General features: G+C 37.2%; 2 protein-coding genes across 2 annotated transcripts in view; both read left to right on the top strand.

Moving 5' to 3' along the window:
- The window catches only part of LOC102423699 (LIM zinc-binding domain-containing Nebulette-like), a 248,262-nt gene extending 242,285 nt beyond the window's left edge, over window positions 1–5,977 (top strand). The window contains exon 8 of the mRNA XM_023758573.1: window positions 5,920–5,977. The gene's annotated coding sequence lies outside the window, so the exon portion shown is untranslated. The remainder of the gene's footprint in view (window positions 1–5,919) is intronic.
- A 1,912-nt stretch (window positions 5,978–7,889) lies between these two features.
- The window catches only part of LOC102423401 (nebulette), a 103,459-nt gene continuing 94,486 nt past the window's right edge, over window positions 7,890–16,862 (top strand). The window contains exons 1-4 of the mRNA XM_023758571.1: window positions 7,890–8,171; window positions 8,261–8,332; window positions 14,957–15,061; window positions 16,447–16,557. Of these exons, the coding sequence (XP_023614339.1) occupies window positions 8,091–8,171; window positions 8,261–8,332; window positions 14,957–15,061; window positions 16,447–16,557 (369 nt within the window). The 5' untranslated portion in view covers window positions 7,890–8,090. The remainder of the gene's footprint in view (window positions 8,172–8,260; window positions 8,333–14,956; window positions 15,062–16,446; window positions 16,558–16,862) is intronic.

A 16,862-nucleotide genomic window follows, 5' to 3' on the forward strand; every position in this document is an offset into this window, starting at 1 on the left:
CGGAGAGGGAGAGGGAGAGGGAGAGGGAGACGGAGAGGGAGAGAGGGAGAGGGAGAGAGAGAGAGAGAGAGAGAGAGAGAGAGAGAGAGAGAGAGAAACATCAATGTGAGAGAGACACATCGATTGGTTGCCTCCTTCACCACTCCCACTGGGGCCAGGGATTGAACCTGCAACCCAGGTATGAGCCCTTGACTTGGAATTGAACCTGTGATTCTTTGGTGAGCAGGCTGACACTCTAACTACTGATCCATATGGGCTAGGGCTGTTTCTTTTTTTCTTTTTTTAATGTGGTAACTAAAATATTTAAAATTACTTATGTGGCTCACATTATATTTCTACTGGACAGAGATGCTCCAGAAAATGATTTCTGAAATAATTAAAAAATCTTAGATAGATGTTGCCTGAGGGGTCTCACTTTATAAGCAAATTAAAAATAAGCCAAGCATATTGGAATCATGAAGGAAATTTTGCAACACAATTTGAGAAAATATGGATGGAGAAAACCATCTGTAGATATAATTAGGGTATAAAATAGGATAGAAAATTGATATTTATAAAATAATTTGAATAATGATGAAGTGTTTTTTTTTAAATATTCTGTTACTTTTTTGAAAATACAGCTTTTACTAATCCAACAAACTTTATTAGTCTAAGAAAATACATATTGTTAACTGAATAAAGTGGTCAATATTGACTATCTCTTGTGTGTATATTCAGTATCTGAAATATACTGGATATATAAAACTTAGTATAGTACATGGCATAAAGTATATGCTCAACAAATATTTGATAAATGAATATATGATTGAAATAGGAGAGATAGCTAGGTATTTTTATTGGTTATTTCATGAATTATATGAAGAGATTAAAATAGCTCCTGGCACATAGAAAGCACACAAGAAATATTTGTGAAATGAATGAAGATAGACACACAAATCAAATAATAAAAAAGATAGAGTCCTTAGAGAGAAATTACTACCAATACATGTTACACATGAAAAACTCAGTGGAAACAATTGAAATAAGACTGAGAAATTAGTGCTTCAAAAGTTCTGAATTGTGAGCATCATTTGTGTTGTTTCCCCTGGCTTAAACTATAATGAAATCATGATTTCAGGATAGAAGAAATCCTTAGGGGACTTAAGTATAGTAATTGGTCACTTAGGTACAAGTAGAAATTTTAATATAACTTATTTAGAAAAAAAGTAGAAAAAATAGGTCCATTTCAATAATATAATTGTAATTTTGTAGAAGTGTTAAATTTATATTATAAATACATTTAACATAAATTTTATTTATTTCTGGATATACATAAAACAAATGAACGTCCCTTGAATGTTTTCTTCACTAGACTAATAAACCTGGGAATAATTTCTTCACTTGGAGTTTTCGTAAAGTCCAGATGTTATTGGTGGGGAGATCTCCACTGGTTGCTAGTGGGAGTGAGCTTCTTACGATATCTCAAGAAAAGGAACTTTCAGAGATTCCCACAGGAAGATGAGCTATTGTAGGACACTTTATTTCTGTGGAATCAAACTCCTGAGTTTCCAAAGTCCCATTTCCCTCAGTCCCACCATAGAATAAATCCCATTTTGCTTTCAGCAGAGCTAAAAGCCAGAGTTTTCGTTCTATGTGAGGGCATAGTCCAATCCAGCATTGGGCTGGCGTAGTCTGTGCTTCCTGCTGCAGTCCATCAGTCCATTGCATGCAGGGTCCACATGACCATGGGCCATGTGGTTATGGAGGGAACATGGGCAGGAGCAAAACCAGATTTTCACGGGCTTGCAATGGCCCTGCCTACTCTAGCCAATCCATGGTCCCCCAGGCTTGACTGACAGGCACTTTTCCTGTGTCACCCTAACTCATTGCACACGTGCCCATCTTCCCCTTTGTTGGACCTCTACCCCCAGTGACCTGCAGGGAATGGGCTGGTGGTTTCCTGGGGAGTGTGAAATTGCAACTTCCTGGTGAAGCTGCCCAAAATGGCTATGCTTTTGATGTCTGGCCTCCTTTTTGCGCCTTTCCTATTATTAATAACTAGCTAATTGCAATGGTATTACAGATACATGAGGAGTATTTCAATTGGCTAATGATAATATGGAGTAAGAATTAAATTCAAGGCCTATGAAGGGGATTGAGTAACTGTAGAACCACTGTTTTCATAGTTAATTGACCAGGAACTGTGTTATTTGTAAAGGATTCCTGGTTCACAGTGGCTTCCTCAAGCTACTGATGTTCTGCTGTCCTCATCTCTCTCCATTTATGCACCACTAACATTGAACTTTGGGCTCCTCCAACTCTGGTTTCTGGCTCTCACCAATGCTCTTTGGATGCCCTCCCTCTACACCATCACTTTACTTAATTCTGACATAAGGGGAAGATCTCATTCCTTAGTTTCGCTTAAATCTTGCTATTATCTCATATAAATACTTCCCTTTTAGAAACATTACACTTCCTCCATAAAGAGCTGAACTGCCTAATTTTGTGTGTGTTTACATAAGTTATTGTTCTATGTCTTTATTCCGTATGCTCTACAACCCCAAAAGCCTTTCCTGTTTTTTTCTTAAATATAGGACTTTCTCATTATTTTCAAAATTCAATATATGATTCCCTCCCACCCCCTGGAAACATGACAAAAATAGTTTTTCTATGTAAATTACTAGGAAATTATTTACTTTTCTGTGTTTTCATAAAATTCATAAATCATGTAAGAAGGACATGAAATGAATTAATTAGTAGAACATCTCTCTCTGAAGGGTTAAAGGATTGCCAGCACTGATCAAGCTTGCTCTCTCTGGCTCCTGATATGGTGTTGACAGCCAAGCAAAGAGCTTCTTCAATAAATCCACTCTCATATTTAAGTTTTTCCAGATGTGAGAAGTAATTAAGTCTTTGCATTTACTGAAGCCTTGTGCGCTTTTCAAAAGGGAACTGGCATCTGTGGTGAATTAACTCTGCTTGAGCGTGTGTGTGTGTGTGTGTGTGTGTGTTCTGTGTATGTGTATGTTGTGTGAATGTACATATACACTAGCACACATGTGGCATTTGCCAATAGTCAAATGAGATCAGACCTGAAAACAAAACAAAAAGCTAATTTCAATAAACAACAAGAATTGTTGCAGCTATGTTTACAATAGAGAGAATTGGGCTTTATGGAATTCTTTCTCCCTTTCTATTTTTGCTGAACATTAAAGGAAAGGAGAGAGGATAATTAAATCATTCGTATCTGTGAAAGGATTTTCTTAAAAAATTGTGAAGTCCTGATTCTCATAAAACATAAAATGAACATGTTTTAAAGATCTTAACTCATTAATTAATTAGGGTACCAGTAAGATGTAACAATTGGTTCAAAGGTGAATTTGAAGAACCACACATACATGAGTAATAAGGGATGCCGGATTTATAAATAGATGTCCAAAGGGTATATCAATAAGGCAGTAACCAACTGCTTTCCCCCGGAAACAACTTTCATTTTTGTGGATAAAGCATCATAGCACTGTTATCAGTTATTAACAATTTAAAGGGTTGTTAAATTGTTCAAAGACAGTGAAAGGCCAAATTAGCCAGAAGGTAACACCAGATAAGACACCAGGTAATGTTTTCTGATTATTATTATTATTATTATTTGCTAGTTTCAGAGTCTTTTACAATTTTTCCTGACATCTCACACAAAACTTCAGAAGAGGGATGCTTTGAGGATAGCCAAACTGTTTGATCCTGCCTGGTCCTTTAGTTCTGGTTACAGGCCACATAGAGGCTACTCAACCCATGAGCTTCTTTTCTCTTAGTGTGAAGGATTGTGGAAGTGATTGTGCTTTTAACCTCATTGTTATTAAAGCTGAACTAATATCTCAAGTAAGTAGCAAATGAGACCAATGTCCTTCAGTCTACTGGGTGCTTATGTTAATGTAGACTCCGAATAAGAATACTTTTTTCCTGTCAGTATATCTAGAAGAGTACATATTTTTAATTTTGGCATCCCAAACACAACCAACCTGGAAATTGTTATGTCAAAAGTTATTTGCAGTTTCTTGTTCTCCTACTCCCCCAATACCAAGTTAGATGTGTGGGTTTCATTTGTAAGTAGGATCTATATTTGTGAAGACAGGAATAGGAACACAGACAAACACTCTATTAAGTCTTATTTTAATGGCATAATTGGTAAAGGTGACAATTATCCAAGTTGCTTTGTATTCTTTTGATTTCTACTTAACAAACAGTAATGAAATAGCTATTAGAAATAAGATAGGCTTAATGAATGTAAACTGTAAAAATAGATGGAGCTAATATTAAGCAGAACTCTTTTATAAAGAAGACAGATTGCTCGAGAGAGCTTACTTTTCTTGTTTTAAGAAACGATCCCGCCCTCCCACCCCTGCCCCCCATCTATTAGTAAAGTTCTCTTTTGGACAGATGCCAAATGATGGGGAGGTACATGAAGCAAAAGTAAAATAACCAGGAATTCAACTGAGAACCTTCTGGGAGGTAGTCATAAAAACAAACAAGCAAACAAACATAACAGCGACAAGAAAACCACAATAAAAATCAAAAACCAAGGCAACTAAAATTGAGTATGTGAAAGACTAGGAAAGCAGAGAAATAAGTCAGATGAACTGAATCCTCTCTCACCTAACCATTTACAGTGAATGTTTTATAATAAGAACTGGTGAATTAATTTTTTTATATCTGGAGTAATCTTATTTCTTTTTCTAATATGCTGGAAAGTAATATTTCATCAGTGAAATTGATTTTTGCATGTTTAACTTTCACATTAATAGGACAAACACCTTGAATATAATTAAAAATAAGTTATTTTGTCTTCTTCCATTGACTGGTACTAATGCAAATATGGTTTTTAGCTCACAGTTGCTTTCTTGTCTTTTACTGCAAAGCTGAATTGTTGAAATGAATAAAAGCATCCTTTTTTTTCTTTTTCCATTACCCTTTATCCTTTCTATGCCCTCTTCTACCGCCATTCACCCCCCTCTGAAAAAAAATCAGTTTATCTCTGTAAGTTTTCCTCAACTCAGAACTGATTCTCAATGAGAGGCAGAGAGGGATTAAATAATTTGTCCTAGAAGATATGAGAGAGCCAGTCCTGGAAGTAGGGGATCTGGCTATGAGTAAGGTGATCCTCATTCTGAATCAGGGCATGGATAGAGTATTAATGCAAAGAGTACATTACGTAAAATGAAATGCTCACTAAGTAATAGGGATTAGCAACTATACAGAAATTTCCTTTTGGGACTCCCTACGGTGAAAATATGTATTAAAATATAATATTTAATTTTTTAAAAGCGGATGATAGGGACTATTGAAACGTGATAGTTATCCATGAATAACACTTTCTTCTTATTCCCCAAGTCACATTTTGAAGCTATTGACAAGAGTGCTCTGCTGTGATAAAGTGCAGGGTTTAAAAGGTTTTAGAGAAAACTTTACATGAATTTTGTATTATATCTATAGGTGAAAGGAAAAATGCATTCAATCAAAAGTACTAATGTGTCTAGCTCTCCAAACAATCCATTAAGGTGTTCCTCCAGCAAGTCTTGAATGATGCGTTTCTTATTCCCTATCTTATATTAGTACTAAGTGTGTTTTACTCACCACTGCATCTCTGACACCAAGCACAGTGCCTGGCATAACACACTTACTTGAATGCATGGACTTAGGGCTCTAGTTAAATTCTGGTCCTAATGCCCCATTGAATAATTTTCTGAGTAAAACAAATAATTTCTCTTGATCATAATTTTGTCCTCTGTAAAAAAGAGGGCTTTAGTAGGATTGATTTCTTAAGGTTCTCCGTGGCTTAAAAATTTTGATTCTAATATCTCAGATGGAAAATTTATGTTCACATATGGTGTTTGGTTTTGCTTTCATAATGTTTGTATATAATCTCAACAAATTATTTTCTTCCAGCACAGTGAAGAGTCATTGAGAACTTATTACATGATGGGAAATGAGAAAAAGCAGCCATTGAAGTCTAATGAAGGTAATTCACTAGAAGTATGATGAAGGTAATTCACCATGGTGAATAGATGTCATCATGAGCAATGCAAGTATTGTCACCTCAAACAATAGCCAAGAGGTGAATTTTAGGTAGCTGTGGCAAGATTTTTTCCCCTACACCACTAGAAGTTTGCAAGAAAAGCTTATAGAAAATGCTCTTCCATATTTCCAAATAAAGATAATGGAATCGATCTGTAGTATAGATTTTGGCAGAGGACTTGAGGGAATCAGTCAGAACCCATACATTCTGCTCTCTAATGTGAGGAGAATTTCCTTATAGAATTTTCTACACTGGCATGACAGGGCTGTTATTTTAAAGTTAAGTTTTCCAAATTCAGTATTCTTGGTATTTTGCAGATAAGCAGGATATGTGGTGCCATTAAGTTAGCCTGTATCAAAAATTGTTTCATGAAAAGACCAATGAGTCTTCTAGGACACATTACTTTTTTTTAGAATAAAACAGTTACCCTAAGTACTATTTCACAGAAGAATGTTAGTTTTCTGGAATATCAGATAGCATTAATAAATAGGTAGGTAAGAAGGTTAGAATAGATTTGATGGACAGGATTTCATTGTTTGGGAAATGCTGGGTTAAGCAAACAAATACTTTCCTTGGTTGTGAGTCTTCTCAGAGCTTTTAATGTGTCATTATGCTGTGTGGCTCTTTAGTGGCAGGGGTAGAAATTAGTGTACAGGTTTCCCCAAACATGTTTAAGAAATTCCCTTTTCTCCTTTAGAGTGTTCTATGGAACTTTAGCCTCATGGAACACAGTTTGATAAATTATTTACACATGATGACAGTGTAGAATTTTTTCTTGTCAGAAGTTTTAATTTAGGCAAGGCTAAGGTATTTTAAAAACGAAATTTAAAACTAGATTTGATACCAAGAGAAAATATCATTATACTTAGCTATTTAAATGATGTATTATTTTTTAATGAAGTTATATTTTGTATAATTAGTTTAATTATTCACCATAAGGTATTTTTATGTCCAGTGCTTATCTGCGATTGCTGTATAAGTATTAATTTATCCTAAGATTTAAATAACCAAATTGATAAATTATGAGTTGGATAGAATCTTAGAATTGCCTAAATTGACATGAAAGGGTTTGTTTTGAAAAATACATTTTTAATTATATAACCGAAGACACATACCACATTATAAGTATTGTTGTAGTTTATTTTTCCAAACTTTTCCGGGTGTGTAGTATGTTTTGAAGAATATAAAAATAACTATCAAATTTGTAAAAATTGACACCATGGGAAGAATTGAAAGAAATGATTATTATTTTTTGAAACAATGTTGTTTCTAGAATTCTTAAATGATATATCAACCTATGTTAACTGCAACTTCTCAGGTTTCATGATATTTACAATTAAAATAATACAATAGCAATATAGGATTAACAGTTATAATTAACTTGGAATAGATTCTCTGAAGGGTTCAAAGAGCTTTTCATAATAAATTACTAGCCTTTAATCAGCTAATTTAAAGTACTTTTAAGAATGTGACAAGTATGTTTATATCTCATAAAAAATTTAACTTATGTTAATGAACTGAGTTTGAATGATCCAGATTCACTATACCAAATCAGAGATAGGTCTGACATTCTAGTGAAAGCTTTATTTAGAAAGAGTTGAGGAATTCTTTGAGATAACAGGCTTCTGACTGTGCTATCTTGAGTGTTAAAGCTGAGTGGTTTTCCCAGAATCTTGAAGTCTTTTTCAAACTCTTTTATGAATGAATTGAATTAGAGTAAAATAAATAAGTTGTCTTTTTTGAATTTCTTAGTTTAAAAAAAATGCTGACTTGAATGTTCATAAAACTGAATTTTGCTCGTTGAAATGTTATTTCCCCTTAGGAGGCTAGCCCTGGTCCACCTCCGGGATTCTGTTCCATCCACTCACACACAGTTATGATAAGGAGAGTGAAGTGTGAGCTAAATAGGGAGGAGGCCTGGGCAAGGTCATTTCTGCCAGAACGCCAGAGATGCTAAGATCTCAAGGGTGCCATATACATAAACAGATGCTACATTAGAGAAGTAAAACAATATACATACATATAGCGAGAGGGAGTAAAAATGAGGGTCCCTATATATGAGGATGTAAAGGGTGAAACTGAAGAGGAAAAAGCAGAGGAAGAAGAAAATGAAGAAGACAAGGTGAGTGTGCAAGCACCTGCTGAAGAAGGTCATTTGTTCCTGTAAGCTGGTGATTAGAAGTTTGTCTCCTTTCCTTTTTTTCTGGACAGGTATTCTTTAAGCCTGTTATTGAAGACCTGAGCATGGAATTGGCCAGAAAATGCACCGAACTCATTAGTGATGTAAGTGGCTTAAGAAATTTTTGTCTCATTTTGCATTGTGTGTCGTAGACTATTATGCCATAGAATCATAGAGCTGGAAAGAAAACCCTGGAACCACCTATTAAAACATGGTTGTTTTCCAGATCATGGAACTGAGTCTAGAAATTTTAGGTAATTTCTCCAAGGTCACCCGTACAGAGAATTTCTGTGGGAGCAAGACTCTGTGTTCTCAATCCAGAATCCTGTTTCTTATGGATTTTGGTCATTCTGGCAATAGGAATTTCATTTAAGAAAGGAAACAAAAAAGTTAATATTCTGTACATTACTTCTTTTGTATAATCAGTGCTTTATAAAGGTTTCCTAAATTTAATCCCTTAAAGATAATCTACAGTAAAGTGAACTCACGAATTCAGAGCATATTCCTTTGAGAACCCAAAGCCTTTACAATTTGTAAATATTTAATTTTGTAATGATGTGAAATGTTTTAGAAAAATCTCTACATAAATGAATGATTTTTTAAAAAAGCATTTGGGGGCCTTTTGAGGAATATGATGAATGCAGTGGTTTTTCAAACCAAAAAAAATGCATATAATATCTATGTGCATATAATGTTGATTTCCAGTTTAGAATTTATGGATAATTGAGCTACGTGTTAAGAACCCCAGACTAGATGATAATGATGATAGTAATGAAAAGGAGCATTTTTATTGTGACTTTTTTATTAACTGGAATCAGTTTATATATTTCAAGGGAATCATAGAATTGTAGAATTCACTCATATTTATATATTTTTACAGTCAATAATTAAACTAAAATTCTAGAGGCACAGGAAAAGTATTGGTCACTAGGAATAAGAATTTAGATGATCCTCATTAAAAAAGTTGTCAGAAAATTGCCTTGTGACAAAAATTTGTCAGAAAGAGCCAAAGGATGGTGGAAAGCATACCCCTTCCCATATACTTGACATGTGACATAATTAAGTATTTCTTAGTGCCATTATTTAATAATAGTTATAAGCTACTATACGTGACAATTTGTTGTAAACTGTAATAATACCGAAATAAAAATAATAACAGCAATAGTTAAGGTTTATTGAATGCTATGTGCTAGGCATTGAAGCTTATGAGGTAGGCTGTGTTGTTTTTCCCATTTTAGAGGTGAGGAAGCAAAGGCTCAGAGAGGCTAAGTAACTCCTGGGTCACACAGGTAGGCAGTGGGGACTTAAACACAAAGCACTCTCTCTTAGCCACACTGCTGTGTTATCTCTCACTCTAGATTTCCACGCAGTTTTTCTTACCATTATTAATTTTTATACTAATATTAGTAATAGTAACACTACCAATCCTTTTATTCATTTACTAGAGGCCCGATACATGAAAATTCGTGCAAGAGTAGGCCTTCCTTCCTCCGGCTGCTGGCAGGCACCCCGGACCTGGGCTCGCTTCCATCCGGCTCCGGCTTCATTAGGAAGAACGTCCAGAATGACATCCGGCAGATGTCTGGTGTAATTAGCATATTACCCTTTCATTATTACAAATTTTTTAAAGAGGAAGTACTTTTTTAAAAATATGTTTTTATTAACTTGAGAGAGAGAGACATCCATGTGAAAGAGAAAAATCAATTGATTGCCTCTGCACACATCCCAACTGGGAATCAAACTCAAGACCTGGACATGTTCCCGGACCAGGAATCGAACCAGTGACCTTTTGATGCAACCGAGCCACACCAATCAGGGCACTACCAATGTTTTTATATGGAGCAGATGAACTTAAATTTGAAGTTATCTCTGTTATATTGTCTGCATGACTAAATGGTTGTCTAAAATGTGTATTTGAGGTTGCATTAATTACAGAACTAAAACAGATATAAAGTGGATGAGTTGACATACTGAGTTAGATGGAGTTCCAGTCAAGTTTCCATTATGCTTCTGACAGTGCCCATCTGTTAGTGTCCACATTTAATTCAGTATGCCTGTCTTTCCCTAGTCTCAAATTCGATTTAAAGACCAACCTTCAAGTCCCTTAGTTTTGTTTTCTAATTCATTATATCCCAAAGGGGAATCATGTATTTACCTGAGCCTTTTTGTTTGTTTGAAGGAAGTCTGTCTGCAGTCTCTGTCACCAAGAGAATTTGGTGTGTTACATGCCTGCTTGGTAGAGTACTACATACTGAAGCTTTAAGAAGCAACTTTACATTCTGTTGATCAAATCACATAGTTAGTGAGCCACAGACCTGGAATTTGAAACAGTCCGACTCCCAAGTCATGGCCACCATGATGTCCTTCCTCTCTTGCCCTGTGCGAGGCACTCCACGTACATTATTGTACTCTGTTATTGGTTCGATGAGCCTCAGTTCAGAGCTGGTGCAAGATTGTCTAGCTCAAGACTACCTGGCTAGTTAGGGGTGGGGACAAAATTTAGGCTTAGGTCTAGCTAAGTCCAGAGCCACTTGTCAGTCTGCTTCATGGATTATTTTACAGGTTTATCTTCATACAGTAGCCTTTCTAACTGTCTCTCTTTGGACCTCTTCTAGATCTTGAATGTCTTTATTGCGGTGTGATTAGCAGATCTGTGCACAGCAGTCCAAATATGGATGGCCTGGGGTTACTAGTATGGGCAGGGTGGGACGATCTTTCCTTTTGCTCCATGTACCCTTTGTGATGATAGTTAGGGTATCTTGGACTTGGGGTTACAGAGAGCTATTAGAACAACCTTTGTAGGACATCTTTCTCAGCCAGTTTCAATCCTAATTTCTGACTGCTTAGGGCTCATCAACTTTTCATAGTAGTTTGAATGATTTTCACCTTGCTAGGAAAGAATGTCATGTGTAGCTGTCTGCCCTCTGGCATGGCCCTTTGTGAGCTTCCCATTTCAGCTCCTTTAGTTTGACATTTCACGCTCCCTGAGAGCTTGGGGTCACCAGCAGACCTGCAGACTTGCTGTATCATGTCCTTGCCAGATAATTTATTAATATAGTAAATCAGATTGGTCTAGAGAAGCCCTGGGAGGCCTACACTGTTTAGAATTCTCCATTTTCCAGATCAGGCGGCTTCACCCTGAGGATCAGAATGAGGCATTTTTCAAGTTTTCTTTGCCCTCCCTAGTTTCTGCTTTGCACTTTCCCTGCCCATGTTGTGGGGTTTTCTTCTGCATAACTCACTTCCCAACCTAGAAGACAGCACCTGGCCTCCGAGACAGCCTTTTCTCTTCTTCTGTTAACCAAGTCATGCTTCTCATTTAGCCCCTCTCTGTTATTCAACTATCTACTCAATCCCTTGAATAAATCAAACCTATTGACTAGGTTGAGCAGTCAGAAGCATGGATCTAGAGGCCTTTTGTCACGTGGACTTAAAAATATTAGGGTAAAGGTGAGCTTTTGTATGTTTCTTATAAATTAGGCATAAAGTCTCTGCAGGGCAAGTTTGGCCACATCTGCATGAAGCCTCTGACTCGGTGTTTTGGTTGAAACCTTTTTAGGGTGATAATCTACAATGCAGCAGAAAGAACAGTTTCCAGGCAAATGAGCTTTGTGTGTTGTGGGCAAGTCCTTTCAATGCTGAAAACATTAGATTCGTGGTTTCCCCTCCAGAGAAAGCTCTGAATGTATTTAGAGAACCGAGAGAGCAGCCTTGGCTGGGAGCACCCGTTACAAATAGCAATGGAGCCCTGGTTCTTTCCTCCAGGGTTTCCTGCATTTAGCAATATGGCTCCATTTGTGAAAAGACTTTCTAGGTACTTTTGTTAAGAATGCTTGTAAAAGGAAATATCCTCAAACGTTTCTACATCTGTCATCCCCTTTCAGCCATTAGCTAATCTCATACTAAAATGAAAGAAACTGGGAGAGGAGGAGGGAGCACTACTGATGTAATTTAACTCTCATTGTGGTTGAGACATGGTGGGACTAATGGGTGAGGTCAAAGCAGAAAGTGAATATTTTGTTCATCTTAATGATCATTAAATCATCGACTTTCCCTTTTTTTCTCAGTCAGAACATAACTTGGATGCTGTATTGGTTATGAGTACAGAAGGTTGCAAGTGACAGGAAAACCCTGGCACAGGGGTTTAACAAATGGGTATTTATTTTTTTCACATGTGAAGGCTGGAGGTAGGGGGGTCCAGTTTTGGCATATTTGATGCTATTAGTTTCTCAGATTCCTTTTCTTCTGCTCTGTCAAAATTAGCATGGTGGCTTCAGGTCTTATTGTGACACCATTGTTGCTGCATCCCTGTGACTAGGGAAGGAAAAAGGTGGAAGGGTTATGTGGCAAAGGGCTATGCCAGCAAGTTTCTCCCTTTACACCAGAAACACCAGAACACTGTTGGGAAGACTCCACTAATGTCTTGAACCAGAGCTGGACACCTGGCCTTTCCAGGCCAATCACTAGCCAAGGGGACTGAGAAAACCCTGCCTGGCTTAGAGCAATTTGTACTCTGCGGCTGGGGGAGAGGTCTGGCTACTCTCATAAATACATTTGGGCTCTGTTATTAAGAAAGACAGGGGTTGGACAGCCAATCCACCTAAGAGATAGAGCCATGCTTGTCTTAGGAATATATACATGGTTGTATTAGGAAATGGCTATCTGCTCAGTGATTGTTATTTTACTGAAGAGTTTGTGTCCCTCATTGGTGCAGTTTCATCTGTCTTCTCCTTGAATAGGAAGACTACTAATATGTGACTTTTTTATATAAAAATTTAAGACAATATGCTATTGCTATTCATCTATAATAATAAAAGTGTAATATGCTAATTAGACTGACGGCTGAATGACCTTCTGGATGACCTTCCAGATGAAGCCAGGGCTCTGAGGGCCAAGCCCCTTGCACGAATTTCATGCATTGGGCCTCTAGTATTATATAGTTCATTAGAAATTAGAAGTGTGTGTGTGTGTGTGTGTGTGTGTGTGTGTGTGTGTGTTTATATCTTTTAAATAAAGGACAAAGTAAGGAATGGAGACCACACTTAATTCTGAACTATTTGCCTGCATAGCAAGGGAAGTAAGTACTTCACCCTTATCCCTGCTGCCTTCCTGAACATTCTGCTCAGGTCAGAGCTTATCAGGAAGCCCGTGGCCCTCACACATACCGCTGCAGAGAAGAATGTGGATGTGAGAGGGAAAGATGGTGGTGGAAGATAAAAATAATGAGGCAGACTTAAGCCTAATGACAGGTTATTTTCTCTCACACTTATTATATAACAGGGGTACTTTTCCCCCTCTCCCTATGATCAAAATAGCCTGCTATTTATCATACTGCCTTTAACGGTTTAATTACTAGTGATTGAGGAGGGTGATTTGCAGAGACCTAAAATTATGGCTAATCTCTGAGAAGAAAAAAAAAGTAATTTAGTGCTCAGATAAGATAAATATGTTCTAATGTTGATTTCATGAATAAAGCAAATGTTTAATGTGGTAGGCGTATAATATCTAAAAGTCACAGCAGTGAAATATGGCATTTTGAAATAACATTGCTTAGTATGTTCATATCTGGTTACAGTCAAATAATGCCCTTCAAATCAGGTTTGTATGTGGTAAAATCCCTATGTAATGTTTGTGTGTAACATCAGTATTAGTCATGTCCTTTAAGGACCAGGGAGTATATAGAATTAAACTTTACTTTTAGGCTATAATTAGGAAGACCATGGCACCTTTTTTTCAGCCTAAGTATTTATAGTGTTGGGTAGATAAACATGACTTTATTACAGGGTGATATAACTTTTAGCAAATACCTTCGTCCTCTCAACTAGTCGTAAATTTTGCCTCCCCAGTTTTCAGATTGGGCTGCAGTTAGTGTGATAGTGGGATTACATTTTAGGTCCTTCTCCATAATTCCTAACTTTTTTTTTGGCTCGTGTGTCCATGTGGGGTCTTTTCCCAGAATAGAAATTCTGGCCTCTGTCCAAGAAAAAAAAGGAGTGACTCATTTTACTAGTGAGTACAAGTGGAGAAATGAGCATGCTCAGCAAAGCCTCTCTGATCTTTTCCTTGCTCATCTGCTTATTCACAGCAAGGAGGCGTTCTGGAATAATCTCAGCCATGTGGCAAACTTTCTGGGCAGGTTCTATTTTTGTTGAGGAAGGGGTGGAGGATGGGAGGCCTATGGTGCTCATAAATTGGATAAGTTTGAGTGGAATTAATTAGTAACAGGAAACCCATGGTGACCATAATTGAAGTCCCTTCCTCTAATCCAGTGGGTCTAGGTAATGATGCTAATATAATACTAATCTTCATTTGTTTAATTTCTGCCTCTCCTTCTTAAATGGTTTCATCTGTCCTGATGACTCCTTGTTTTAAACCTAGAGGTAGGCAGCTATATTTCTGTTTGACCATAGGCTTCACTGATAAGGTCAGTGGCTTAAAAGTTACAAACTGGGCAGCAGGTATCATCATCATTGTGGGTTCAACACACGTGGTCCTTGACGATAACCGACCCTTGTTAATCTAAAGAAAAGGCTTCCTTTATTATGCCCATCATTTTGCAGTTCTGTTCTGGATACCAGTTTATTTGATTTGGCTTATTTTGAGCATCATTCCACATTTAAGTATTTACTGCAGAAAATGGACTTTCTCATGTTAATTCTTCTGTTCAGCACCAGAGCACTGAAATTGTTTTTTTGTCTCCCTCTTATGTGAATTATCCTCTCTTTTAGATCCATTATAGAGAAGAGTATAAAAAATCTAAGGACAAGTGTACATTTGTGACTGACACTCCGATGCTAAACCACGTAAAAAATATTGGTGCTTTTATTTCTGAGGTAAGGGATCAAAACCTGGCAAAAATGGCTTGCGTTTTCTTTTTATATTTATATAGATAAAAGTCTGTGCATTGAAGTTGAAGAATAATATTTTCAAAAGCACCACTGAATGTTGGTAATATATAATTTTGTAATTCTATGCACTATCAATTAACTATTGTAAATTGACATATTTTACTGGCTATGGTTGATGTGTTTTATTATGTGTCTGTGTTTTGACTCCAGACCTTTCTTATTTATATAGAATTATTATTTTCTTTTAAAAATATTTTTATTGATTTCAGAGAGGAAGGAATTCTTGATGTTCTTAATTATTCGTTTTCCTGAAGGAGTTAACTGTAGAACAAAAACATGGACGTGGGCATTCTGTTCTGTTACTTTGAACCTAATCTTCCCAAGAGGAATTGGTGAATGAATGTTTCTCTTTAAGAGTAGTGACTGAGATCACTTAGGACAGTGCAGACTGGAGGTGTGAGCGAAGAAAAAGCAAACAAGCTCCTCCCCCTTATCTTGGTAGGAGGGTAAGAAGATTTGAATAAAGGAGCTCTGTTCTTTGCATTCAGGTTCTATAGAATTTGTTTTTAAAAATATATTTTTGCCCTGACCAGTTTGGCTCAGTGGATAGAGCGTCGGCCTGTGGACTCAAGGGCCCCAGATTCGATTCCGGTCAAGGGCATGTACCTTGGTTGCAAACACAACCCCGGTGGGGAGTGTGCAGGGGGCAGCTGATCGATATTTTTCTCTCATCAATGTTTCTGGCTCTCTATCCCTCTCCCTTCCTCTCTGTAAAAAATCAATAAAATATATTTTAAAAAAATAAAAATATATTTTTATTGATTTCAGAGAGGAAGGGAGAGGGAGAGAGAGATAGAAACATCAATGATGAGAGAGTCATTGATTGGCTGCCTCTTGCATGCCCCCTAGTGGGGATTGAGCCCACAACCTGGGCATGTGCCCTTGACCGGAATCAAACCCAGGACCCTTCAGTCCGCAGGCCGACGCTCCAGCCACTAAGGGCTGCATTCGGGTTCTAGACAGGAGGACATAACAACTTGTATCTTCTGGAGCAACTCAAATGTCTCAGTGCTCTCCAGTTTTTCTTCCCTGATCAAACAGATGAAACTCTTGATAAGCACAAATAGATTTACGTTTAGAAATGCACATGGTTTAAGTAGTCATTTTTTTCTTGTGTGTCTGGTTTAAAGCTTTCTCCATGGTAAACTGGATTTGTCTTTCTTCAAAAGACGTTTGTCAGGTCCAGGATTAAAATGCTCTTCAGATTTTTATATTCTGTTTCTAAAGAAAGTTTCTTTTTATTTACTTTTAATATTCACAGTAAAAAAGAGGAATGTTTACTTATTTTTTTTATTTTTCCCCCTCCCTAGGCAAAATACAAAGGTACCACTAAGGCGGACCTCTCCAATTCTCTCTATAAGCAGATGCCAGCTACAATTGACAGTGTCTTTGCAAGAGAAGTCACGCAGCTTCAGAGTAAGGTGTGCTTTCCCTAAACTGTTACATAATTATGTAGATAAAAAAGATAACCTAATATAAATCATTCAGCATTTTAAAAAGTTGTTTATCTTGAGTACCACATCCTATATAATAAAGAGGTAATATGCAAATTGACCAGCACTCCAACACAAGATGGCCACCCCATGTGGACATAAGATGGCCAGCAGGGGAGGACAGTTGTGGGCGATCAGGCCGGCAGGGGATGGCAGTTGGGAGGGTCCAGGCTGGCAGGGGAGGGCAGTTGGGGCAACCAGGCTGGCAGGGGAGGGCAGTTGGGAGGGACAAG

The sequence above is a fragment of the Myotis lucifugus genome, unplaced genomic scaffold (genome assembly GCF_000147115.1).
Source record: "Myotis lucifugus unplaced genomic scaffold, Myoluc2.0 scaffold_132, whole genome shotgun sequence".
In the NCBI taxonomy this organism is placed as follows: Eukaryota; Metazoa; Chordata; class Mammalia; order Chiroptera; family Vespertilionidae; genus Myotis; species Myotis lucifugus.